Source organism: Saimiri boliviensis, chromosome 13 (assembly GCF_048565385.1).
Source record: "Saimiri boliviensis isolate mSaiBol1 chromosome 13, mSaiBol1.pri, whole genome shotgun sequence".
NCBI classification, from domain to species: Eukaryota; Metazoa; Chordata; class Mammalia; order Primates; family Cebidae; genus Saimiri; species Saimiri boliviensis.
The window spans coordinates 31,805,950-31,831,823 of record NC_133461.1 but is presented as its reverse complement, the minus strand read 5'-3'; the positions used below and the strand labels follow the sequence as shown (position 1 = coordinate 31,831,823).

The following is a 25,874-nucleotide window of genomic DNA, read 5'->3' as shown; positions in this document are numbered from 1 at the left end:
GAACTCCTGACCTCAGGTGATCCACCCGCCTCAGCCTCCCAAAGTGCTGGGATTTCTGGCATGAGCCACCATGGGGCTAGGGCCTTTAAAGAGGTAATGAAGTTAAAATGAGGCCGTTAGAGTGAGTCCAGATCTAACATGACTGATGTCCTTACAAAAAGAGATTAGGGCACAGGCAAGACACAGACCGGGGCAACCATATGAGGACACAGCGAGAAGGCCATTGGCAAGCCAAGGAGAGAGGCTCAGGAGAAGCTGAGTCTGCAGTGTCTCCATCTCAGACCCCTGGCCTCCAGAACCATGGAAGAGTTAAGTTGTGTGTCCCTTGTTGCTGCAAACTGATACAGGGCCTAACACCAACAGATAGAAAATACATGCATAGAGGGATGGGAAGTTCCCTAGAAGGATGACCCATTCACAGGATTTCTTAAATCTGCCTGTCCAGACCTTGAAGCAACCAAGAAGAAACTATACATTACGTAATTTAAAAACATTAGTCATTTACCCTCTGAAACCTCGAAGGTGTGCTCTCAACACAGTGCTCTGGATTCGCACAGTAAAACGTCAAAGGGCCTGAAAGCTTTGAATTCTGAGAAGATGGATTCTCAGCCACCAGCTTCGGAACTTGGCTCCCACAGCCATCTCTGCCACTAAATCAAAACTCATTGGCGGCGTGTTTAAAATACCAACCAGCTCACACGCCCCAAGGCCCTGCTTAAAACCTTTCCCGTGGCTCCCCTGGCCCTCAGACAAAGGTAAAACCCAAACCTGGGGCTGTACCATGAGGCCCCATACCGTCTGGCCCTACCTGACGCTCTAGCAATGCAGCTTCCGTCTCTTCCTCTCACGCCAGCATTCAAGCTGCCCCGATCCCTCAGCGCCCAGGACACAGCCAGCTCCCTCCTGGCACAGGGCCTTTGTACAAACTGTTCCCTCCACCTGGAGTTCTCCTGGCCTAGTTAACTCCTGTCACCCTTCAGACTGGAGCTCCAGTGTCCCTGTCTCAAGGAAGCATTGCCTGCAACCTCCTCCCAGCCCCAGCCTGGGTCAAGTTCCCTGTCACCCCCACCCCCGGCTCCTTAGGGTAGCTAGTTATTCATGTCTGTCCCCTGCTCCCCGCAGTGGCTGTGAGCTCAAGGGAGGGCACCCCAGTGGTACGTGCTCAACCCAGGGCTCAGTGAAACTGATGGGTGATGTCTGTCTTCCACGGTCTCTAGTGAGGGTACAGAGACCATGGGATACTACAGGGGCCATAAACAGCACAGCTAATCCCGGCTGCACACTGGTCTCACCCTCGGAGCTTTCCAGGAACTGCTAAGCTGTGGAGTCTGTGCATGACAGCCCAGAAAAGCTGCTGCTGCTAGTTCCAAGAAGGAAAGGAAGGAAGGAAGGAAAGAGAAGGATGGGTGCTGACACTTACTGAACACCTATGATGTGCGCCACTGAGCGTGCAGGCTGCCGGGCTGTCTATTTTCACATGCCTTATTTCTGCTAGTCTACAGCAACTCTTAAAGGATAAGGAATAGTGTCCTCATTTTCACAAGTAAGGAAAAGCTCAGAGACGTTAAGTTATTTGCAGAAAGATTCAGATCTCTTAAGGCCCAGAGTCAGCTTTGGCTCTCGGGTCTGCCCACCCCAAGGCCCACACTCTTCCTCTGATGCACACTAGCTGGATTCACGTCAGATGGGTAAAGGAATGATGATCCCTGCCTGCAGGCCAGGCGCAGATGCCCCTGGGGTTATGTCAGGGGGCCCATGAGTCCATCTGAACACCCAACATTGCCTGCCTCTGAATAAACTATATTTTTTCCACATCTAGATGTAATTGTTTCCAAATAAATATAGATTCTGACATGACTAATATAGTACAAATTCCTGTAAATGGGTTTGCTGAATTCACGGCAGTTCTATGAAGAGTGGAAAACCCAGGTGGGCACATGTACGCTAAAATGGTCAACATTTAATGTGTTTTCCCTCCTGCTGGTTGAAAAGAGCCATAGGTGATGTATTGTTAAGTGGAGACAGGGGAGCATAGCTCCTTTACCATTTATGTAAAAAAAATTTTTTAAATCTCCATACACAGATGCTTGTTCATGCATTGGCTCTCTCTGCAAGGATACGCAAAGACACATGGTCACCTCTGGGAAGAACTTGGTGGCTCTTCATTGACTAATCATCTGAACTGCACAAATTCTGTGTGATTTAAATAATTTAAAAATCAAAACTTTTCATAAAATTAAAATCGTCAAAGGTGATAGCAAGAGGACAATCCTTAACCCTGCAATGCAACGTACTGAATTTCAGGTAAGACGGCCTGGTGCCCTCTTCAATTTCTACACAAGAGGAGCCAGCGATGATAATCTAAGAGACTGGTAATTGAGGAGGTGACTTTAACACCCAAGTCACCAGAGGTGACCTTGCAAACTTGGCCTTTTGTCATAAAACAGGCACAATCATCGCTGTGTTCCAGGCCTCCAGGGCTTTCCAAATGCCAGTGACTCTGGGGAAGGAGACCTAATTTTCACTCTGTAGGAACCTACCACGTGTTTCCTGTTTCCTTCCCTCCTTGCCTCCCCACCCCCACATGCACACTGCACCCACCACCCAGCTCCGGCCACACACAGCCACACTCACATGGACAGCACCTTCACTTCCAGTATTTCGTGCCTCAGCTCCAGGCATCTTGTGGAGTTATATTCAAAAGGCCCCTCGTAAAATTCAAAGTACCTGGGGACCAACAGAGACAGGTTAAACAGAGAAGCAGGTCAGGATGTCCAGGGCCTGCAAGGGCTCTTGTTGCAGGGGTGGAGCGCCTGTCCCAGTGAAATAAATAAAGCAAACCAGCCCCACCCCGGCAGATGACCCATTAGGGGCTTCAGGCAGACCATGGGGCCCTCTGGCTTGATTACTGGGTGGTCAATTACTCTCAGCACCCGACTCCTCTGGAGTGTAGGCATTTACAGAAGCATAAACTGATTTCAGCAAACAGGGAAATTCAGAAGCAGGTTTTGTTCCAAGTTTGTGGCTGGGAAGGAGAAGGAGGAGGAGGGATCCTCTGTGTACTGTGATCAGAGAAAGCAGAGACCAGAGCCGTTCAGGCGCAGCACAGGGAGTCTGGCAGTGAGCCTTCAGGCCTCCAGCCTGCCCTTCCCTTCCCTGCCCCTTTCCCACTTGATCCTCATGTTCACACTGTGACACAGCTGAGACTGATGTGCCTTTCTCCCCATTTGGCAGCTGAGAATACTGAGGCTAACCAGACAGGGCTCCAGGTCATACTTTCCATGTAGGGCAGGGCCAGGGCTTGGTCTAGGTCTACCTGCAGAAGAGACCAAGCCCCTTCCAGCACCAGCTGGCTCCAGGTATGTCATAGCCACCTCAGGGTCCCTCTGCCAGCTTCATGCAGAATATCAATGCCACTTTCAGCCAAAACTTACTAAGCCCTTACCATAGGCTAAGCGCCAGGCCAACCATTTGATGTGCATGAATGCATTCACTTTTAACTTTTCTAATCGGCCTATGAGGAGAGTGATCATCACAAGCATCGTGAACAGGCTCTAGGAATTAACTAAGGTGCCCAGACCCCTAGAGCTGGAAGGTGGCAGAACCGAGATGGGAACCTGTGTGCTGACTCAGGGTTATCCTTTCTGCCACTTGGCTATACTCATGACTGGTGTACCCTGGAAAGGGCCCTCTGGCCTCCTGTGGCAGAGGCCAGATGAGCCCTCTCCTCACGACTCCTCTCTTCCTGGCGGTTGTTCAAAAGCTGGGGTGGATGGACCTAGGAAGGTTGAATCCCAGGACAGCCTTAATATCATGAATCCAGAAGCCTGCAGGGCCAAACCACTGTACACGTGGAATCAGTGGCCTTGCGACAGGCAGTCTGCAAGAATCAGAGATGAGAGGGGATCCCAGGGCCAAGGACTGAAAATCAGGCATCACTCAAGCATTTCCCAGAAACCACTACACACAGCAGTGCTCATTTCCCACATACTGTTACACACTGAACAAACTTATGTATGTGCTGCTTCAGAAGTCCTGAAACATTGTACCCAATATATTGGCTTCTTTTTAAAATATTGGTATTTTTATTATTATTATTATTGTATTCGTATTATCATTTTGTCATTAATACTGTAATACTTTAAAAGTTATGTTTGTAAATTTTTGTCCCTACAGGGAAAATTTGGCACATATACACCATGGAATATTATGCAGCCATCAAAAACGATGAGTTCGTATCCTTTGTAGGGACATGGATGAACCTGGAAACCATCATTCTCAGCAAACTGACACAAGAGCAGAAAATCAAACACCACATGTTCTTACTCATAGGCGGGTGTTGAACAATGAGAACACATGGACACAGGGAGGGGAGCATCACACACTGGGGTCTGCTGGGGGAAAATAGGGGAGGAACAGTGGGGGTGGGGAGTTGGGGAGAGATAGCATGGGGAGAAATGACAGATACAGGTGAGGGGGAGGAAGGCAGCAAATCACACTGCCACGTGTGTACCAGTGCAACAATCTTGCATGTTCTTCACATGTACCCCAAAACCTAAAATGCAATAAAAAAAAAAAGAGTGATGTAGTATGGAGTTTCAGACGATATATCTTTTCAAAGCTGTCAGTTTCCTTTCACCATGGTTCTTATATTCCAAAAAGAAGTTTAAATTAAACATAGATCAACAATAAAAAAAATTGTCCTTAATTTTAATATGATTTAATAGTTTTAAGTACTATAACTATGTATTTAAATAATTTTACATAATATTTTCCACAGCAAATTTGTCCCTATTTACAAAATAAATTGGCTCTTTGTTCTCCTGTCATAAGAGAATTCAGACCAAGTTAATAAGAACTAGGTATTGAAGATCCCCAAAATATCAAACACCTTTGTGTCTTAACAGCTCCTTTTCTGTCTTTCTTATCTGGCAAACTCAGATGGATTCTTCAGTACCCAGCTTGAGTAACCACACTGCTGGGAAGCCTCCTCTGACCCTAACCCTGGGCTTTCCCTGCTCACTGTCTCTTAATTAGAGCAAATAACATTGTATTAGGTTGGTGCAAAACCAATTGCAGTTTTTGCCATTTTTTTTTTTTAAGTAATGGCAAAAACCACAATTACTTTTGCAGGACATAGTAGTACAATTGTGTGTTCACGGAATTGCGTTCCTTTCCAAACCACAAGCATCTCAAACACGGAGACTGTGTCTTAGTTATCCCTATGTCTTCTGTACTCCGGAGGCAGGAAAGCTAAAAATGACATTTCCAAGACTCCTTTGCAGGTAGGGTTCTGGATACAATTTAGGTTCAGCCAGTTAGAAGCATTTGCCTGAGACGGATTCAGACCTGATACAGAAGAATGGCAGGGCTCACGGCATGGTTTTGCTGGTGCAGAATGTGGCAGAGGTGGCGCGGCTCTCGGAAACTGCAGTAGTGGTAACACCTTCACGATTACATCAGAGGCTGCAGCTTTCACGGCGGCCCCATTTCACTGCAGTTTGGGGAGGAATTCCTGGGAGTTCAGCCATTTCTTCAGCTTTCCCCATGAATCTGAGCTAGCTGTGCCCTTAATAAATCGTTCTCTGCTTTAACCAGCTAATGGATTCTGTTATCTGCAAATAAGAACAAGGGGTCAGCCTAGGGCTGCTAAACAAGCCCATGACCTTGGCTCTAACTCACCGGATTTTCCAGTCACACAACCGTGAGCTCTGGTGTCCTATCACTAAGATCATTGTTTGCAACCTGAGCCAGGGTCAACTAAGCCCTTTGGAATCCACTGAGTCAGGTAAAGCCATGGTCCTAGGTTGCTGCTAAGAAAAAGTCCAGATTCAAATGATGCAGAAAATCATTACGTGGAGACTTATCCTGGAGTTCTTGGGGAACTGGAGACTTGCAGACACATCTCGGGTGTGGCTACAAACCAGCTGTGTGACTTTGGGTAAAACGCTTCCCCTCTCTGCTTCTCTTTTTTCGCCTCTTTAAAACAATCTGTTTGAAGTAGGATAGCATCTGCTCTTCAGTCTGCTGCCCCTCCATTTCCTCCACAAAGCCATTCCTGCCTTACCTCTTCCATAGATCCTCTTTCTCCTGTATCATCAACATCACTCATATACTCAACTAGGCAGCATCATGATTCCATGTTGCTTTTCACTCGGGGTGGCTGGCAAAATATTAAAGATATTAATTATGAGGAAAAGCTATAAAATGACCTTGTGCCGTGGGTTTGGTGACTCTTAGGTAGAGAGGCTTTCAGAACTCGGTTCACATCCCTCCACCCCTCATTAGCCTCTGCATGGTCTGAATGTTTTTGTCTCCTGCACAATTTATATGCTGCAATCCTAACCTGCAAAGTAATGGTATTAGGAGGGGGGCCTTTGGAAGGTACTGCAGACAGAGCCCTCACAAATGGGATTAGTGCCCTTATAAAAGAGGCCCAAGAGAGACTCCTCTTCCCTTTTACTATGTAAGAATCCAGCCAGGAGATGCTGTTTATGAACCAGGAAGTGGGTCCTTACCTGAAACTTAATCTGCCTTGATCTTGGACTTCACAGCCTCCAGAACTGTGAGCAATACATTTCTGTTGATTTTATAAGCTAAGCCACCCAGTCTACAGTATTCTGCTACAGCATCCTGAATGGACAAAGACAGCCACATTAGGCCTGGCCCTTTTATGTGCCTTAATTTTCTCATCAGCAAATCAGCAAAACCAGTGCAGTACATGTGTGACAGGGCTGAGAAGAGGCACTGATGAGTCTTTTGGGGTACACAGGAAGTACCCCAAAATGCTCATTCCCCTCTGTCTCCTTTTTCCTGCCACTAGAGAGCACGTGACACCAGAGAATGCCACAGGGAGTCCCAGGGACTCAGAGACAGTCTCTGACTGTAAGCTGGTTGATGGCAGGGCTGAGTCAGGGCTGAACAACTCTAAGTTTATCACTATGTGTACCGGTGATATCCTCCTTCTGCTGTGGTTAGTGAACCTCTCCCCTGCCATCCTGTGGATAAAGCCCACAAAGGGCTGCTTGGACATGGGGATGTCTTTAATCACCTCATCTCTGCTGCAGGCTCCACTCATTAACCGTGTGCTTCTGATGCTTTGATACCTGGGGCCTCCTGACCCCGGATGGACTGCCTCTTCTAGGGCTAACCAATTCCTGGAGATAGTAAAGGACTGATCTGTGAGCACACCTTTCATTTGCAAACCAATCCAGAGCCCGTGCCCTTATCAGGCTCCCATACTCTTGGACACTGGAATAGCTCCTGTCCTACTCACCCCAGGCCCAGGTCCAAGGCAACTAGGGATCCCAGACCCCAGAACCCACTGAAGTTACTCAGATCAACAAATCCTAAACCTGCAAACCCTGCCTCGCCAGTTCCTTTCCATGGAAATCCCAATGATGGCTCTTGCCCACACTTCCCCCTTACTCCCTCTGCCTCCTTCCTGACCCAGGTGCTTCTCCCTGTGGCCTTGCAGGGAATGCCTGCTATTTCTAGGGATCTGTAAGCATCAAAACCTCTTCTTTCATGACAGTCATTTCCATATTTTTGTGTCTTACCATATCTGATTTTTTTTTTTTTTTTTTTTTTTTTTTTTTTTTTTTTTGAGACGGAGTTTCGCTCTTGTTACCCAGGCTGGAGTGCAATGGCGCGATCTCGGCTCACCGCAACCTCCGCCTCCTGGGTTCAGGCAATTCTCCTGCCTCAGCCTCCTGAGTAGCTGGGATTACAGGCACGTGCCACCATGCCCAGCTAATTTTTTTTTTGTATTTTTAGTAGAGACGGGGTTTCACCATGTTGACCAGGATGGTCTCGATCTCTTGACCTCGTGATCCACCCACCTTAGCCTCCCAAAGTGCTGGGATTACAGGCTTGAGCCACCGAGCCCGGCCCATATCTGATTAAAACAAATCCCAGGTACCCTGAAAACACTCCATGTAGTACCTCAGCCAACTCATCAAAACTACTCCATGCCTGGGCCTAAAGCCTCAGTTTTCCCATCTGGAAAACGGAGCTAATAACCCTGGCTTCCTTCTCTATCCTACCTGGCTTAGCTTTTTTGGTCTCTACAGCTCTACCTCAGTCTCCAAAGATGACTGACTTGATGATGCCATGGTCTAAATGTCTGTATCCCTGATACAAACATTAAGTTTCATGTTTAAACTTCATCCCCAATGTGATGGTAATTAAGAGGTGGGGCCTTGGGGGATAATTAGGTTATAAGTTCTCTGCCCTCAAGAACGGGATTAGGCCCTTATAAAAGAGGCTTCAAAGAGCCTTTTGCTTTTCCACCACGTGAGGATGCAGCAAGAAGCTGCCATCTATGAGGAACGGGCCCTCACCAGACATCAAATCTTCTGGCACCTTGATCTTGGACTTCCCAGCCCCCAGAATTGTGAGAGATAAATTTCCGTTGTTATAATTATAAATGACCCAGTCCAAGATATTTCGTTATGGCAGCCCAAAAGGACTAAGATAGGAAATAAGATTTTAAGAAGCACTGCCCCATATTTTGCTTCTAACAGAATGTTCAAGGACTGCATTTTGGAGGGTGTCATAGAAACTCCCATTTGGTCTGGATACAGATATACAGACATCAAAAATGTTGCTTAAATTTTTTTTTGTCTAATGACATAAGAAGACACTACCATGACAATGTTGAGTAAAAAAAAAAAAAAAAATGCAACTTACAAAACTGTGATCTCCGAAAAGAATGATATATGTATATGAATGCATAGGCAAAGGGAAGAACTGTAACACCATAGGGGTTTCTCAGAATAAATAGAATTAGGGGTTACTTTAAAAATACTTTTCTGTGTTTTTATAAGTTTTCTGCAATGGGGTTATGATTCTTTTATTATTGGAAATCACTAATAAATGCCCTTTTAAGTCATAGACTTTTTTCTAAATATCTCAAGCTTCCCCTTACCATTAGAAGGTTGAAAGAAGCACTTTCTCCAACCTTCTTAAACTCCATTAGCCTCTCAAGGTGAGTTTGTCACTGTCTCTTCTTTCAATGTTAGAAAGACTATCTCTACCCGCCTCAAAGGGGAAAGGATCCTGGCAGCACGTAGGGGCATCTCACAGGTATAAATAGTCCCAGCCGGTCATATCAGGAGCCCAGCTCCTCTCAAATGCCACTCCGTTTCTGGCAGCCAAAGATGATGTTGGTGCCAGACTGCATCTGTTCTGTCCCATCTCTCTGCCCTCCGCTAAGTGAGAAGACAAATGCAGAAGGCCAGAAAGAGGTGAGCATGGTGGTCCTGGCTGGACGTGAGTTCTTCTCTCCTTGCCCAGACTTGGGCTCCAGCTTTGCCAGCTAAGGAGGCCTCATTTCAGCATGCCCAGGGTGTGGCCTTCTGAGAGCCTGGCTCTGTAGTTCCTATGAGACTTTCCCCAAAAGCCTGCCCCACAGAGGCTCCCTATTGGCCCAATTCCCTCTCCAGAGCTTCTCTAGGGCTGTGGTTTCTTTCTTGGCCACAGTACTCTGGGTCCCAGCAACCATTGGCTACTACAAGATGAGGTCCATGCATTCAGCTTTCTTTCCTCATCCCCATCCCCAGACACTGATGGTATCCCAGAGAATAGGAGCCCAGGGAGGTCCCTGTGTCGTGCACAAGCATACCTGTTAAACCTCCACTAGTCCTAGGGGAACAGGGAAGCTACCCCAGCTTAGTAATCTGAACACTTAGACTCCTGTCAAGCTCAGTGCAGTCTCAGAGAACCACGGAGTTGTTTATTCCACACTGGGTAGAGACACCACTAGCCCATATGGCATCTCTGCAAAAATCAGGAAGAAGTACCGTTTTCTCCAGATAAATTAAGCCACATGCACCAGGCACATGGCTGGTCAAGGGAGAGCAAGCTGGTCTTCAGCCCCACTTGACTCCTTGGCTGAGTATCTTTGTGCAGTGCCCACCCTGCACAACTGTACATGACAGCCTGATGCCAGACCTTTTAACTTGGTCTCATTTAATCCTCCCAATATCCCTATGAGGCAAGCATAATTTCCCCCATTTTATATCTGGGACTCGAACTACAAGAGGTAAGGTAACTTGCCCAGGGTCATTCAGCTGGTAAATGGTGGCACTGGAAAAGAAACCTGAGGACTGAGAGAGCCTGGAACCCCTCCTCTTTATCATGTCACTGCACTTCCTCTCCCCGAGTCTGACAGCCCTGGTTCTCTGGGGGTTTTCTCAGTCAGCAGCCCCTCCCCCTCCCAAGGGCAACAGCCCTTCAGTGAGCTCAGTGCTATTTCTAGAGCCAGAACAGCTGCCATCTCGAGATAGCACACGACCCATCACAGCAAACGCACAGAAATCAGAGTCTGAAAATTGCAGCCTGACAATTCAAAGGACTGAAGTGCCTTCCCAGATAGGTAGGAGAGAGGCAAGAAGGCTCAGCTGTTAACAACAGCAGGTCACAGCTGCCAGGAGACACCGCCACGGCAGTGGAGAGCCCTGGCTCTGACCCCGTGGCTGGTCCACCGCCCGGCTCTGCAGCCTTGAACTTCACCTGCCCTCTTTGGGCCACAGTTCACTCATCTGTCCCCAGGAATTACCAGAGCTGTTTTGAGATATCAGAACTGGATGATAAAAAGCCTGACATTCTCAGTGCAACCTTAAATAGTCCTGGGATTAATCCGTCCCAGGTGTGGACCTCACAGCAAGCCTGAGGGTCATTTCTGGCACAGGGTAGTGGTTGGAGGGATTGGGGCAAAGACTGATGTCTAGTTTCATTCCTCCTTCCCCACCCACCAGTTCTGCAGTGTCTAACATATTCCCTGAGAGAGTATGTACGTGATGACCTTATTTTCCAGGCCAGACTAGAGAGCCCTGAAAGGCTTCCCTTTGTAAAATTCAGCTCAACAGCCGGGAACACCTCAGTGTGTGGATGCCAGCACTGGCCAGTGTCCCTACTGCTCCTGGTGGACTTTGACCACCATGCCCACAGGCGCCCTAGCCAAGAGCTACATACTAGCCACCTCCTTCTCCTTCTTTCATCTTCCGCCAACTCTCACCACTTCTCCTTCCGAGGAGTCCCGTCTCCACTCCAGTGCCAGGGACAGGATTCGGTCTTCTCACGCCTGGAGGAGTCTCTGTCTGGAATACTATTCTCTGCTGCCTTGCTAGTTCCTGCCTACTCATCCAGCAGAGTCAGCCCAGGGGTCAGCTTCCACTGGCTGCCTTTGTGGCCCTCCCTCCTCTGTGCCTGCAGCCCCTGGGCACCCCTCCAGCCCGGCTCTTGTTATGCAGAATTACACACAGCTCCTCCATGGCCTGTCTGTACTGTTGATGGGTGAGAAAGGCTTTTCTCTCTTTGACTCATTGAAGATTTATGGACCCTCTACTGTGTGCCAGGCACTGTTCCAGGCCAGAATGCACTGATGAACTAGCCAGAGTCCCTGCCCTCATGGCAATAATAAATGATTCATTCAATATAATGCCAAGTAGCCATAATTCTTCCAAAAAAAGCAGGACGAGGAACTTGAGGACACCTGGGGGCCCAGGAATGCCACTCTGGACAGGGGACATGAATAGAGGTATGGGGCCCTATGCAGATGTGTGGGAAGAACTTCCCAGAGAAGGAACAGTGAGTAGATACAATCACTTGCTCTGCCATAGCAGCTGCCACTGTGGCTAGGCAGGGCTGTGGAGGCCAGAGAGGTGAGCAGAGCCAGGTCAAGCTGGGCCTGTGGGCCACCCGGTATCATGGGGACTCAACAGAAGAACAACATTATCTGATGTGGGGATAAGGGATTGAAAAGCGAGAGAGGACAACCTATGGCGGCATAAGAAGACAGTCAATTGCACCAAGGGGTGGAAAAGGAAGTGGGGAGGAGGCCGATCCAAGAAATAGTTTAGGAATAGAACCAGCAGGATGCACTGGGGGGGCTCAGTCAGGCTGGTGGGAGAAGTTTTAGTTATAGAGAATATACCAAGCCCTTTTGGAAGGACTAAGGGTTTTTATTATAATACTTGGTTGAAGGCAGCCTTGTCCTCTTAGTTAAATAAGTTAGAGTAGAAACAAAGGAATGTGGGGAGTTTACCTAACTAACTTGTTTACTCATGTGGTCCTACAAACTAACCCTTACTCATTCCGAGTGACTCTCTTGGGTGGAGGTCGACCAGGCACATTACCCACTAATGGTGTTTGCTTTAGGCCTTGGAAACTGGCCTTTAACCTTCACCCTCTAGCAGTGTTAACTCAAAGTCTTTATCACTTAATATGTGCTGAATAAAGGCTGGTGAGGCCGGCGTGTCATGGCCAACAGCAGCTATCTCTTTACAGCACTCTCCTCGAGTGTCTGTGAGTAGCCATAGACACCCCAGCCCACTCGTTCACTGTATTCTGTGTCTGAGTGAATTTATTCATTCATCGTTGAGACAGGGTCTTCAGGACAGACCTCCACAGCTGGTGACCCCAACAAGGCACTGATAATTTAAGAAAGCAAAAGAGAGACATAAATCAACAGTAACTCTAGGACTTCAGCCTGAACACTTAGTGGAATGACATAGCCATTTAAGGGTTAGAGAGATGAACAGGTTTGGGGTGTGGATGGAAAGATCCTTGGGCCATGTGAAGTTTGCTGCGCTGTCAGACATCTAGAGGAGATCACAGGTAGGCAGTCAGATGGATATATCTGAGGCCCAGTGCAGAAGTCAGGGCTGGAGACGAACATTCCAGAGTCAAAGGACAAGGGACTCGAGGAGACACTGGGAGAGAGTGCAGACAGAGGAAGAAAGAGGGCCAAGGACAGGCCTGAGGTCAGCTCCCACATTCAGATGGCAGCAAAGGACACTGAGAAGGAAGGTCTGCAGGTGAAAGAAAACCCAGACACAGAGCCCAGGCACACAGAGGCTAAGAGGAGACAGTATTTCCAGGACAGATGGGTCAACTCCACTCAATGCTAAGTGGGGTCAAAGAAGAGGAAGACAGAGAAGGCACCACTGATCTAGCAACCAGGAGGTCATTAGTGACCTTGATGAAAGCAGATTCAAGGAAGCAGGGAACAGATGCCCCCCTGGTGTAGGTGGAAGCAAGGCCAGGAGTGGGAGATGTTGGAGGTGGTGCCATGGAAGTCTACAGCTAAAGGAGGGCTGAGCGAGTGTCTGAAGACCTGGTCCTGGAGCAAGTGGAGAGAATGGGATGTCTCCTGAACATGAAGGGATGGCTGGAGGAAGAAGGGACAGACCTCAGTGTTCTGCGAGCCTCCAAAAGGCAAGCCTAAGAGCCCCAGGTGAGACTTAGAGAAGAAAGGTTTACAATCAGCCAGAGGAAGCACTTTGAACCAGGAGGCTCACATGGGGAAGGATGGCCTCTTTGCCAGCTTCATGACCTGCCATCACTTAGTAGCTCAGCAAGGTCTCGGTGGCCATCGAGTCAGGGGGATGCCGGGCTATAAATGGTGATATGCAGTAGAAAGCTGGAAGAGCCTCTAGCTGCCTCAATCTTGTGAGCATCCCCTAATCTAATGGGTGAGTGGATGCTTGGTCTTTCCAGCCAGATCCCAACTTCCTTTTCTTTCTTTCCTTCCCATTCTCATGCCTTCCCCAGCCTCCTGCCTTTGCCAAGTTATTGGCATAAAATTCTCAAAGATGGTCTAAAAGGCAAGAAGCATAGGAGCATGAAGAAGAAGAGGGAGAATGGGTGGTGGAAGCTGAAGGGAGGAAAGGAGTTTGAGGAGCTAACCTGGGGCGAAGAAGGGGGAGGTCCTGACAGGTACTGCACCCACCTGATCCAGCCTCCTCAGTTTACAGAGAGGCAGACAAGGCCCAGGGAGGGAATGCTAGTCCCCCAGGGAAGTGCTTCTAGTCTGGGGAGAAGCTGGGCCCAGTCAGAGGACCCAGGAGGGACTGAGCAGGGTGAGAAGAGACCTCCTCGCTCCACCTCCACCGAGCCCTATGGGAACCTGAGAGGTGCTTTAACCTTGGAGCTCTCAGGGGGTTACGGAGCCCATGACCTCCTCTGTATCACCCCCGGAGTTGGGTTAATGATCTCAGTTTTGCAGATAAGTAATTGAGGCAGCATAGAAAGTTTCCTGTAAGTGGTTATTTGCCCGGGGAACTCCACAGAGACTCAAAAGCCACAAAGCTGTGGGTTCAGGGTGCTCCTGGAGCAACCTCCACTTGAGAAGGAGGAGTCTCCCAGTGCCAACAACTCCACTTCCACCAGCAGCCTCAGCCACATGCAGACTGGATTCTGCCAGCCCCAAGGGGGAAACTACCATGCTTGCTTTGCTTTTTGTTTTTCCAGCACCAGCCCAGAACACTCTGCTGAACCTGCGTCTCCAAATCCTTCTCAGTTGGGTATAGCCCAAGAGCTCTGGCTCTTTTTCTCTCCTTTCCTGCAGAAGTGAATATTGACCAGGAAGACTTAAGCGAGCCGGCTGCACCTGCCATGCCTGAGTGCACTTCGTCCGCTGCCCTGCCCTCAGCCTGGCCATGATGGCATTCTGGCATTCAGGACTGCAGGGGTCACACTGCCCCCAAGGGCTCCTCTTTGAAATGCATAATTGCCAGGAGCAGGTGGAGGGATACATTTTTCAGAGGCAACAATCAGAAAAACACTAAGCACAGTTGGGAAGGTGGGAGGAAGGAGGATACAGAAGATAGAAAGTGGAAGAGACAGAGAAGGTGGAGATGAGAGACCCTAAGATCATCATGTCTGAGATCAACCCTGAAGCTTTGACAACAGTTGTACAGAGTGATCTACTGGGTTTTTTTTAATTATTACTATTTTTTGAGATAAGGTCTTACTCTGTCACTCAGGCTGGAGCGCAGTGGCACAATGTCAGTTCACTGTAGCCTCGAACTTCCAGGCTAAAATGATCTTCTGACTTCAGCCTCCTGAGTAGCTAGGACTACAAGCATGCACCACCATGTCTAGAGAGAGGTGTCTCCTGAGTTGCCTTCCACACCTCCTCTTGCCAGCCCATTCGAGTGGTAAGACCCGGAGGGCCAAGATTGGTGTGGAGTATGGAAAAGGAGCCAGTAAGGCCAGCCAGCCACAGAGCCTACAGCTGTGCCTGGATGTAGAGGATCCAGAAGGTCCTGGAGATGCTTGCACAGGTGGTCCAGCCCAGTTCTCCAAGGCCAGAGGCTCCTCAGGATTTGGGGAATACTTGAGCAAACACAGAAGGATTATGTACACTTGCCAGAGAGTTCCCTGTGTGTGCATGACAGAAGTTGCCCTGGAACCAGGCGTACCTACAGAAGGCAGAGTTAAAGGGGATTTGGTTGAGCTGGGGCTAGCAGGGAAGGCTTCAAGGAGTAAGTGGGTACTGGTGGGAGGATGAGGACTTGGTGGGAGGATGAGGACTTGGCTGTGGGGCCAGGCGCAGTTGGCAGAAGCTGAGTGAAGCCCTTTGTACTGTGGCGATGGGCCAGACTGACAGTCAACTCTGCTGGGACAGTGCCTGGAGGACTCCTGCCTCAGCTGTCCTCTACCTCTGTGACTGAAGGGGGGAATGTTTTCCCAGGAAGTCCTGAGGCAGTACATGCAACACTGCCCACCCTGCAGGACAGAGACCATGACCATGAGGGCGCCGCTGCCTTCCCCTACTCTCTGAGCAGCTGCTGGGCAGACAGGCAGCTAGGCCAGGCCAGAGGGATCAGGGTTGGGGCTGACCATGAAGGGCAAATATCCGCTATCCTCCGCCTCTCCAGAGGGGCCATGCTCGGTGAGGAGTGTTCAGGAGGAAGCAGTCAGTTAGTGAAGGAGTGTGTCATCTGCCTTCACTGCCCCATCTCTACTTTTTATACCTCACCCCCAACAACTATCAGTCTTCCTTTGCACACTCAGCCTGCCCTACTATCGGCTCTTTTCAAGAGAAAATAATCTGGCAATTCCAGCCTGTGAATGAGTTTCTGGTTCTAAAGTGTTTCCAGAAAGGAGACAACTTTTCAAAGTCAGTGACAGGAGACAAGGCTGAATCCAAAGGAATAAATCTCTAAGGGGAGACTCAGAAACACTGAATCAAAGTTTGCTTTCTTACCAATAGCCTTTACTATTTTCTTGCTTAATTCATTTTTTTTTTTTTACATAATTCACATTTATTGAGTACCTACTACATAACATGTGCCACGCTAGGTGCTGAGAATTCAAAACTGAAGATGCAATCACTGTCTTGCTGAGAAGATGGAAACATAAACACATGAGAAATGTCTTCACAGGCCTTCCTACTTGTTCAAAACATCCACCTAAATAGAAGTATTTGCTGATTGAAAATTATTCTGGCTGGGTGTGGGGGCTCATGCCTGTAATCCCAGTACTTTGGGAGGCTGAGGTGGGTGGATCACTTGAGATCAGGAGTTCAAGACCAGCCTGGCCAACATAGTGAAACCCCATCTCTACTAAAGATACAAAAATTAGTCGGACCTGGTGGCAGGTGCCTGTAGTCCTACTCAGTAGGGTGAGGCAGGAGAATTGCTTGAACCTGGGAGGTGGAGGTTGCAGTGAGTCAAGATTGCCCCACTGCACTCCAGCCTGAGCAATAGAGTAAGGCTCTGTCTCAAAAAGAATAAAAAAAGAAAAGAAAAAATTATTCCTGTATGCTCATTAAAGCAGTTCCCCTAAGGATGCTTATTGGACAACACTTTATAGACCTAGACGTGAAACTAATAAAGCTATATGTCAATGTCTATCCCATAGCTCTCACCTTTCTAATTCAGCCTGGACTTCCCCCAGCCTGCCACCAATAAGAACATCTGACCATAGCCTTTTATGAGCACTGTCTGGCTTGGATTTGCTTTGTGGTCCTGTTGGAGTTTTCCGGACTAACTGTTTGGACTGGTTCCTTCTCCCTGTGGCTCCTGCTTGAGTATATACCAGGTATGAGTCATTTGCTTTTTTGCCCCTCTTCATCCTCTGGTTATATTTGGTACTTCCTGACTTCCTTTCCAAACTGTTAATAATAAATGATAACAGGTTGTACCACACTTCAACACCACACAACTATAGATAGCAAAACATGGCATGCACTGAATTATTCAATAGGTGAATAATACCATGAAGCTCATCCCATCTTCCAGATTTGGAGAGTTGTTAATTGGGACAATGTACATGGTGTCCTCGTTAGGTCCTCCCCCAAGCTCTGCACATCTGCTGCCAGGAGCTGTCCTGCCCATTTTAAAGAAGGCAGGAGCTGCTCACATGCCAGGGTGAAAAATCTTCAACATCCGGTTCCATTTTAACTACATTAACCATTATTTCCCACATGTGGAGACTCCACATACTGCAATCCAACCAGGTGGGCGTTTTAGGGTCAACTAGAAGTGGAGATTTGAAATTGGAATTGTCCCAGGGAAATGTGGGAGTTGTGTTCATGCCATTTTTTCTATGATTAAGGGAATTCTGGCTCAAATGGGAGCGCTCCAGAAGGAAGTCAACTCAGCTGGTAATGACGTTGCGTCAAAGACACCTGAATTCCAAAACCGACTTAACAGACACCAGCTGGGTCTCTGACCCTGTGGGCTCCCAGCTGATAGGAAAGAGGAAGCTGGCCTAGGTCGTGGAGAGAGGGGCAGAGAAAATAAGGAGCACAGGGGAGGGAGAAAGGGAGTAACGAAGCAAGGACGTGGAGGAGAGAGGGAGGCCCTGGGGAGGGAGAAAGGAAGGAGGGCCGAGAACAGGTTACAGGAAGAAAGGCAGAGGAGAACACAGGTGCGGTGAGAGGGGAAGGGAAGTTACAGACGAAACCATGGCAAGAGGAAGGAAAGACAAAAGATGCTGGCAGCAAGGAAAGTTAGGAATGGAGCCCACGCAATGGCAATGGTTTCAGCCACTGCCTGGGGACATCTGCCCAGAAACAGCTTCCCAGGGGCCCGTCTGTCTGCCTTGCTCACTTGACTTGCATTTTCTTTTTTTAAAAAACAGGGTTTCGCTCTGTTGCCCAGGCTGGAGTACAGTGGCACAATCTCAGCTCACTGCAGCCTCCGCCTTCCAGGTTCAAGCAATTCTCTTGCTTCAGCCTCCTCGGTAGCTGCATCGCCATGCCCGGCTAATTTTTGCATTTTTAGTAGAGGTGGGGTTTCACCATGTTGGCCAGCCTGGTCTTGAACTCCTGACCTCAAGTGATCCACCTGCCTCAACCTCCCAAAGTGCTGGCATTACAGGCCTGAGCTACCACACCTGGCCTTGACTCACATGTTCTACCTCAAACCTCTTGAAGAACTCTCCCAGGAGTTCAGTAGGGAGGTACACCCTTGCTGACTTACCTAGACTGCTCACCACCTGGGAGGCAGGCTGCTCAGCAGACAGGCCAGCATGGGAGGCTCGGCATCCCAGGACAAGCATGGGCCCCCGCCTCACCTGTGACATCCAGAGCCCCCTCTGCACTTATATGGAAAGAACTGTGGCCCCAAAGGCCAGCATAAGACCCTCCAGCCCAGGCCACGGCGTGCAGCCACCCCACACCCTCAGGCCTGTCTGTGGACCTTTGCCTGACTGGTTTCTGACATTAGAGCACTGAATAAATACATATCAAGGGTCCTTGAAAAACTCATTACTTCTCCTCTGCAGGGTCAATTTAATGTCTGTGTGTCAAAATCACCAGCAACAAAATTACAAGCCTCTCTCTCAGGAAAAAGGACCTGAGAGTTACCCCCTCCTTAGAAATACAAAAATCAGGAAACCAAACAGCTTAATCAGCCCCTGGGAACGCTTAGCTGGCAGGTTCCAGTCACACTCAGCTCCCAGCAGAAACAGTATCCTGCCTCGTCTGCAAAAATTCTTTACAATACCCTCTCTGCAATAAGTGTGCCCAGCTTGAGAATGTTTCATTTTAATTCATTCAACAAATATTACTGATCAAGAGGAAATAACCATATGATGGAGTGCATAGCAAATCTCAGCACCATCTTGATGGGAATGGTTCCGCTCCAGCCAACAGCAACCTCCCCAGTGGGCAGAGCAGGGACTGCCTGGGCAGGGGACTTTAGAGAAGCAGGGAACACCCACCTGACGCCTGCTTCTTGATGCCACCCACACGCACACCCCTACACACACTTGCTGGCTGATATCTGAAATCCTTGCAGCAGAGACAGAGCTTTGGCCCTCACCCCTAAATGGAAGTTTGAGATCAGGACTCCCACCCTACCCCCTGATAGAAGGGGCCAGTGAATCCCTTCTTGGTTGTGGTTGGGTCCTATGCCTCATCCTTCAAATTCATTTACCCTCAAGTTAAAGGAACCAGGTAGGTTACCAGGGTGCAGGGAGTTTTGAGCCACCGGAACAAGGCTGCTTCTTCCACCCTAGGAAGTAGACAACGTGGCAGGGGCTGCAGGGCCACCCCGGGTCAGGCTTCCCCCCTCCCTGGCCATTTGCTGGGGTCTGTACCTGGAGCTGGAGTCACTGCCGCTCTGCACTGCTGGATCATCCGTGACATTAAAGAGCCCCGTCCAGTTGGTCAGCTGGTCACCACTCTGCCAACCAAACGGGAGGCCTCTGGCAAGAAAACGAGGCAGTCGGTACTCACACTCATCTGCTGGGTTAAGCCTGCCTACCAGAGAGCCACATTCTGTTGCTGTGCCCAAGTGACACATGCCCTTGGTCATGCAGTTAAAGGAGACAATGGTGCTGACTCCGACCGTGAGGATGGTGATGACAAGCCCCAGCCCTCTGCAGTGCTCTCTGCTCTCCCGCACCCCACCTCTCACTCCATCTGTACCACAGGGCTGAGAGCACGCATTTCACACACAGGGACTTCACAAGATGAAGGTCACAGAGCACCTCCACCTCCTATACCATGCCATCCCTAAATTCCTGACTCTAGTTAAGCCAGAAGAGAGTCTTAACACAAAGCGAGCACCAGCATTGTGTCCTCCTCAGAAGCCAGACACACTTCAGAGCTTTTCATCAAATCTACAGTATTCTAGCACACAAGGATATCGCTTTTGGTTCAAGAGGTGTACTCAACGCATGTTTATCTCGACTCCTTCCCCAACCCTCACTAAAATGACAGCAAAGGGATAAATTCAGACATGCATGTGGCGAGAAGGCCTGAGAAGGGGCCAGCAATAACATGCTGGAAGATGAAAAGCACAAGGTCATGGGCCTCCACCAGAGAGTGGACATCTGACTGGCTGCCAGAAGCAGATCTACTTGCAGTGAACAACTCAGGAAGGCTCAGGAATGGAAGGTCCCCAGGGCCAGTGAAGGTGGGAGTGCAAAATGGAGCTAAGAGCAGGATCGTTTGAAGTCTGCACAAGAAACAGTTAGACAACCCTCTCCCCAGTGCCCCATGCATTCCCACACCAGGCCCTCTTCCCAAGCCTGAGCAGCCTGGCCACTCCCCTGCCCACCTCATGGATGTCGGGAGAGTGCTCTCCGGGGAAGCTGACTCACAGAAGTTCTGCACTGTTTTCTTGTATCAGAGACTCTACACTGAAAACAGCAGGTATGCCTGAAAGTCTGCTTACTGAGTGCACCTGGCTTCCAAATGCTTGGGCCACACACCCTGCCTTCCAGGTTTCTTGAGGGATGGGTTTCTCAGGAGGGAAACTGATCCTCTCAAAAGAAACAGATATGGAGGAAAGGGCTGGTGCCCGCCTGATTGCCCTGGGGCAGGCTTTCTCAGCCTGGCACTATGGCATCTGGGGCTGCTGCTAGTTTGTTGTGGGACCGTCCGGTGCATTACAGGATGCCGAGCAACATCCCTGCTCTCTACCATTAGATGCCAGCAACATTGAACCCTCGACCCTCCTGTTGCAACAACCAAAAATGTCTCCAGACATTGCCAATGTCTCCTGGGGGCAAAACTGCCCCAGTGAAGAACTGCCGCCTATAACAATCCACAGAACTTTCAAGAACCTTCTAGTGACTGGCTGGCCCTTCAATATAAACAGGCTATCAGAGACCATTAGCATGTGAAGAAAGCTTTAATGGTCAGAGAACGAAACCAAACAGCTTTCTCTGTTCATGCCCAGTGTGGTCTCAATATGCAGAATGCCAGTGAGTTCATAAACCTGTACATCCCATGGAAACGCTCCACCAGCAACCACATTATGGGTACCAAGGACCATGCAGCCATGCAAAAGGATGTGGCCGATATTGACAAGGTTATGGGCAGATTTAATGACCAGTTTAAAACCTATGTTATCCAGAGGGCCACTCGCAGGATGGGTGAGAAAGACTATTCCATTCTCCAATTGGCCAAAGCCAACAGCATCACCTCAGAAAGGACTTTTAACTGGACAGAATCATGGATGTGAAATATTTATCTAAATAGTAAGGCCAGGCGCGGTGGCTCATGCCTATAATCCCAGCATTTTGGGAGGCCAAGGTAAGCAGATCACTTGAGCTTAGGAGTTTGAGACCAGAGTGGACAACATGGTGAAACTCAGGATGAGTTTAAAACCTATGTTATCCAGAGGGCCACTCGCAGGATGGGTGAGTCAGATTATTCCATTCTGCAGTTGGCCAAAGCCAACAGCATCACCTCAAAAAGGACTTCTAGCTGGACAGAATCATGAATGTGAAATATGTATCTAAATAAATAGTGAGGCCGGCACGGTAGCTTATGCCTATAATCCCAGCATTTTGGGAGGCCAAGGTGAGCGGATCACTTGAGCTCAGGGGTTCGAGACCAGAGTGGACAACATGGTGAAACCCCATCTCTACAAAAAAATACAAAAATTAGCTGGATGTGGTGGCATTCGCCTGTAGTCCCAGCTACTTGAGAGGCTAAGGTGGGAGAATCCCTTGATCCTGGGAGGCGGAGGTTGTGGTGAGCTGAGATCACACTACTGCACTCCAGCCTGAGCAAGAGAGTGAGAGCCTAACTTAAATGAATAAATAAATAAATAGTGAAACACTTTAAAAAAAGAATGCAGGGGGGAAAAGACAAATGAAAAAAGCAGAAATTTTTTTCAGTAATATCCTTAATAATAAATAGCCTCTAAGCTAAGGGGATGAGGCAGCAGATGGTCACCGGAGCTGGGAACCGATCCATCTGTATCTCTACTAATGAGCTGAGTGTTTGAGTCTCTGCCCCTCTGGAGGCCTCTGTTCACATCTTTCAAGTGAGAGGACTGTCTCAGTTGCCTCCAAAGTCCCTGACTGCAAGTGTCACAGATCTGAGCCTTCTTCTCTGATATCCACACACCTTCCTCTTCAGAAATCTAGCTCACCTCCTACATGTGTGTCAGCTTTAGTCTCCCAGCCAGACCCTGGGCCAAAGAGTCTGCTTGGGGCCCTGCTAGCAGACAACTGCACACATGAGGTGCTCCAGCGACGCTTCGCTGAGTGACTGCGGACCCGGTTCTCAAACTCTCCAGGCTCCACAGCAGAGGAGACCTCGATCTGGGAGAGGAAAAGGCACAACTCACAGGGTAGAGCCCTCTCAGAGAGGTTTAGTAGCTTGCCCAAGATTGCAAGGCTGACAAATAGCTAAGTTAAGATTTAAACCCAAGGATAACTCTAAATGCTTCTACTCCTAAAAGCCTTTTCCAGACAGCCTATAGGCCAAGAAAACAGTAATATTTCCACCTGAGATTTCGTAAACTAGCTAGTTCACAAACATATCAAATCAATGTCCAGCCCAGGAGTCTGCTACGAAACTCGCTGGTCCTTAAGAAATAGTCTAGCCAGCTAGACTTCTTTCCACGGAATGCATGAAAGGTCAGCTAGCCAGCCACACTGCCGCCCTCTTACCTGTGGTGAGACCCCATGACTCTTCACATGGCAGTCCCCCCGCCCCCCAGGACTATAAAAGTGAGGAACTACTGAGCCGAAAATATGATGACTTAGAAAAGTACTCATCATTAAGTGGCGGGTGGGGGGGAAAACAAGCTACAGAACGATATATGCAATAGTAGTTCCATTTCTGTAAGGTCTTATACCAGAAAGCTGGTTACTTTTGTAGGTGGAATTAAACTTTATTCTTTCTTTTGATTTAGCAATGTTTACTCATTTATCTCAAAAAAAAAAAAAACCTGATTGCATAATTTTCAAAACCAATATATTATATAATTTAAATTCCATCCCTGAGCTAAGGATAGGCACTATTATTAGCCAAAGAAACCCCAACGAGGAAAGTGTGTGGAGGTATAAAGGAGGATGACAAAAGAAAAAAACATTTCATGGTTGGGCGCGGTGACACATGCCTGCAATCCCAGCACTTTGGGAAGCCAAGGTGGGAGGATCACTTGAGGTCAGAGTTTGAGATCAGTCTGACCAACATGGTGAAACCCCATCTCTACTTTAAAAAAAAAAATTATTCAGGTGCGGTGGTGTGCACCTGTAGTCCCAGCTACTTGGGAGGCTGAGGCAGGAGAATTGCCTGTACCTGGGAGGCAAAGGCTACAGTGAGCTGAGACTGCACCATTGCACTCCAGCCTGAGTGACTGAGTGAGACCCCATCTCAAAAATAAAAATTAAATTAAATTAATTTTTTAAAAACATTTTAAAAATGTTTTATTTAAATAAACATTTTATTTCAATGAAAATATATAAATATCTAAATGTTTTATTTAAATAAAATAAAACATTTTGTTCACTCATTCATTTATTCAACATTTATTGAGCATCTACTATGCATAGGAAACTGCTAGTTGCTGGGCCAAGTAACAGCAAATAGTTTGCTTATTTCCAAAATGCTCACCACAAAATTGAGATAATTACACTAACTCAACATGGAAATATTAGAAAACAAGATAGGGAAAAATCAGGTGCTTAAAGGGAGTGGTGTAACTGTTTTTTATGTCTAATTTATTTTTTTAAAAAGAGATTTGAAATAAATATGGCAGGATTTAACCTTTGTTAACACTGCTAATTCTCAGTCATGAGTGCACGAATGTTTGTTATATTGTTCTCCATATTCCATATTTCCATAAAAAAATACACATAAAAATAAATTTTTTTTGAGATGGAGTTACACTCTTGTTGCCCAGGCTAGAGCGCAATGGTATGATCTTGGCTCACCCCAACCTCTGCCTCCTGGTTTCAAGAGATTTTCCTGTCTCACCCTCCCGAGTAGCTGGGATTATAGGAGCCCCTCCACAATGCCCAGCTAATTTTGTATTTTTAGTAGAGACGGGATTTCCTCCATGTTGGTCAGGCTGGTCTCAAACTCCCAACCTCAGGTGATCCACTTGCCTTGGCCTCCCAAATTGCTGGGATTACAGGCATGAGCCACCATGCCCAGCACTAAAATAATTTTTAAAAACCAACTGCTTGACTGTGCTAAACTCATAATCACTAAGGAGGCTTTGGAGTAGCCAAGGGCAGCTTCCCGGACTCGGTCAGCCTTGCAGAATCTTTGCACCTTGCAGGTTAAGCTAGTATTGAACACAGCCGTGCACCTAAGGAAACAGAACATATAAAGAATTAGGTAAACTGATTTATTCAAGACTGGATTCAGATATTTAGAAGCCCCAAGCACTGAAAAGTGTGTGGTGCCACCTCACGCCCATACTTACTCAAAAATTATGTGCCTGTTAAAATAAAAATAGCTCTGTCTGGATTTTCTGATTATGAAATCTGGGATATGTTTGTGGAGGCTCAGCTTTTCTCTGTCATGTGGTCATTGCTGACAACTGGCTCAGCCAGTCCCTGGTTGGGTAACCCACAGCCATGTAACTTAACCCTTTGCTCTCATGGCAATGAATCCTACAGCCATCAGAGGGTGGTGTAAGCTGCCCATTCTTCCCTGAGCCAACTGCCAGGGGAATTTCAGGACAGAAGGCAAAATCGCATCTCAGAAAAGCAGTTTAAAAACAGGTGGAACTACTGCCATGAATAATATCTTCCAAATATTGTAGGACATTATCTTATCAAAATTTATGCCAATGGATTAAAAAACATATATGTTCTAGGCACTGTGATAGATTTACATATTATTTCAAATCTTCCCAAAAGCCTGTAGGTGGGCATTAGTATCCCCATTTCACAGATGAGGAAACTGAAACTAGCAAGATTAGATGTACAACTTGCCCAGAAATTATGAAGAGCAGAGAAAGTATTCAAGCCCGAGCCCAACGCCAGGGCCCACGTTTCTTCCTTCTTTCCTTTAACTCCGTGTTCTCATGCTCTTTTTGGAGGGAATGAAGACTTTTCCATTGTTCGATATTTTTAACATTAGTCGAGCTGCTGTCATTGCTGTGGCACCGTTTAATGATGAAGTCTCCATATAAAACAAACCATAGGCTGAGTGCGGTGGCTCACGCCTGTAATTCCAGCACTTTGGGAGGCCAAGGCTGGTGGATCACAAGGTCAGTAGTTCAAGACCAGCCTGGTCAAGATGGTGAAACCCTGTCTCTACTAAAAACAGAAAAACAAAAATTAGCTAGCGTAGTGGCAGTCATCTGTAATCTCAGCTACTTGGGAGGCTGAGGCAGGAGAATCACTTGAATCCAGGGGGTGGAGGTTATAGTGAGCCGAGATTGCACCACAGCACTCCAGACCAGGCAACAGAGTAAGATTGAAAAAAAAAAAAGGAAGCACGATTGAAGACCCAAAGTCACAGAATTTCTGGAACTGGAAGAGGCCAGCGGAGGCAATTTTCTGGGGGACACAGGAGAGGGGAGGAAGTGGCACCCGCATAGCTCTCCATTCAGTGTGTGGGCTCCTGCACAATCTGCCTTCGCATATGGTGAGCTGGGGCCAAGCTCACCCCACGAGTGCCGAGTGCCCACACAGATGCTTGGATCTCCAGGGAGGTTGAACCAAAAGAGGCTGAATCTATGGGGCACAGGGCACTTGGAACTGTGGACTTGGTTCCCCGCAGAAGCCCCACCCCTGACGCCAGAGCCTAGGACCCCATGTACTGAGTGCTTAATCCAGTGGGGCACAGCACGCAGCCCAGTCACCAAAAGGCTGGCCATGTGCCTCAAGACAAAATGCAGTGGAACCCATCCTTGCAAACCACCTCCAAG

General features: G+C 48.0%; 1 protein-coding gene across 3 annotated transcripts in view; it reads right to left on the bottom strand.

The window, feature by feature from the left end:
• ST8SIA5 (ST8 alpha-N-acetyl-neuraminide alpha-2,8-sialyltransferase 5) overlaps positions 1-25,874 on the bottom strand; it is a 98,200-nt gene that overhangs the window by 42,529 nt on the left and 29,797 nt on the right. The window contains exons 2-3 of one of the 3 annotated variants that reach the window (XM_003924690.4): positions 19,339-19,446; positions 2,635-2,727 (exon numbers count right to left, since the gene is read on the bottom strand). The exons of 1 other annotated variant lie outside the window; for it this stretch is intronic. In XM_003924690.4, the coding sequence (XP_003924739.1) occupies positions 2,635-2,727; positions 19,339-19,446 (201 nt within the window). The remainder of the gene's footprint in view (positions 1-2,634; positions 2,728-19,338; positions 19,447-25,874) is intronic. One more of the 3 variants, XM_003924689.4, reaches the window with a different exon arrangement.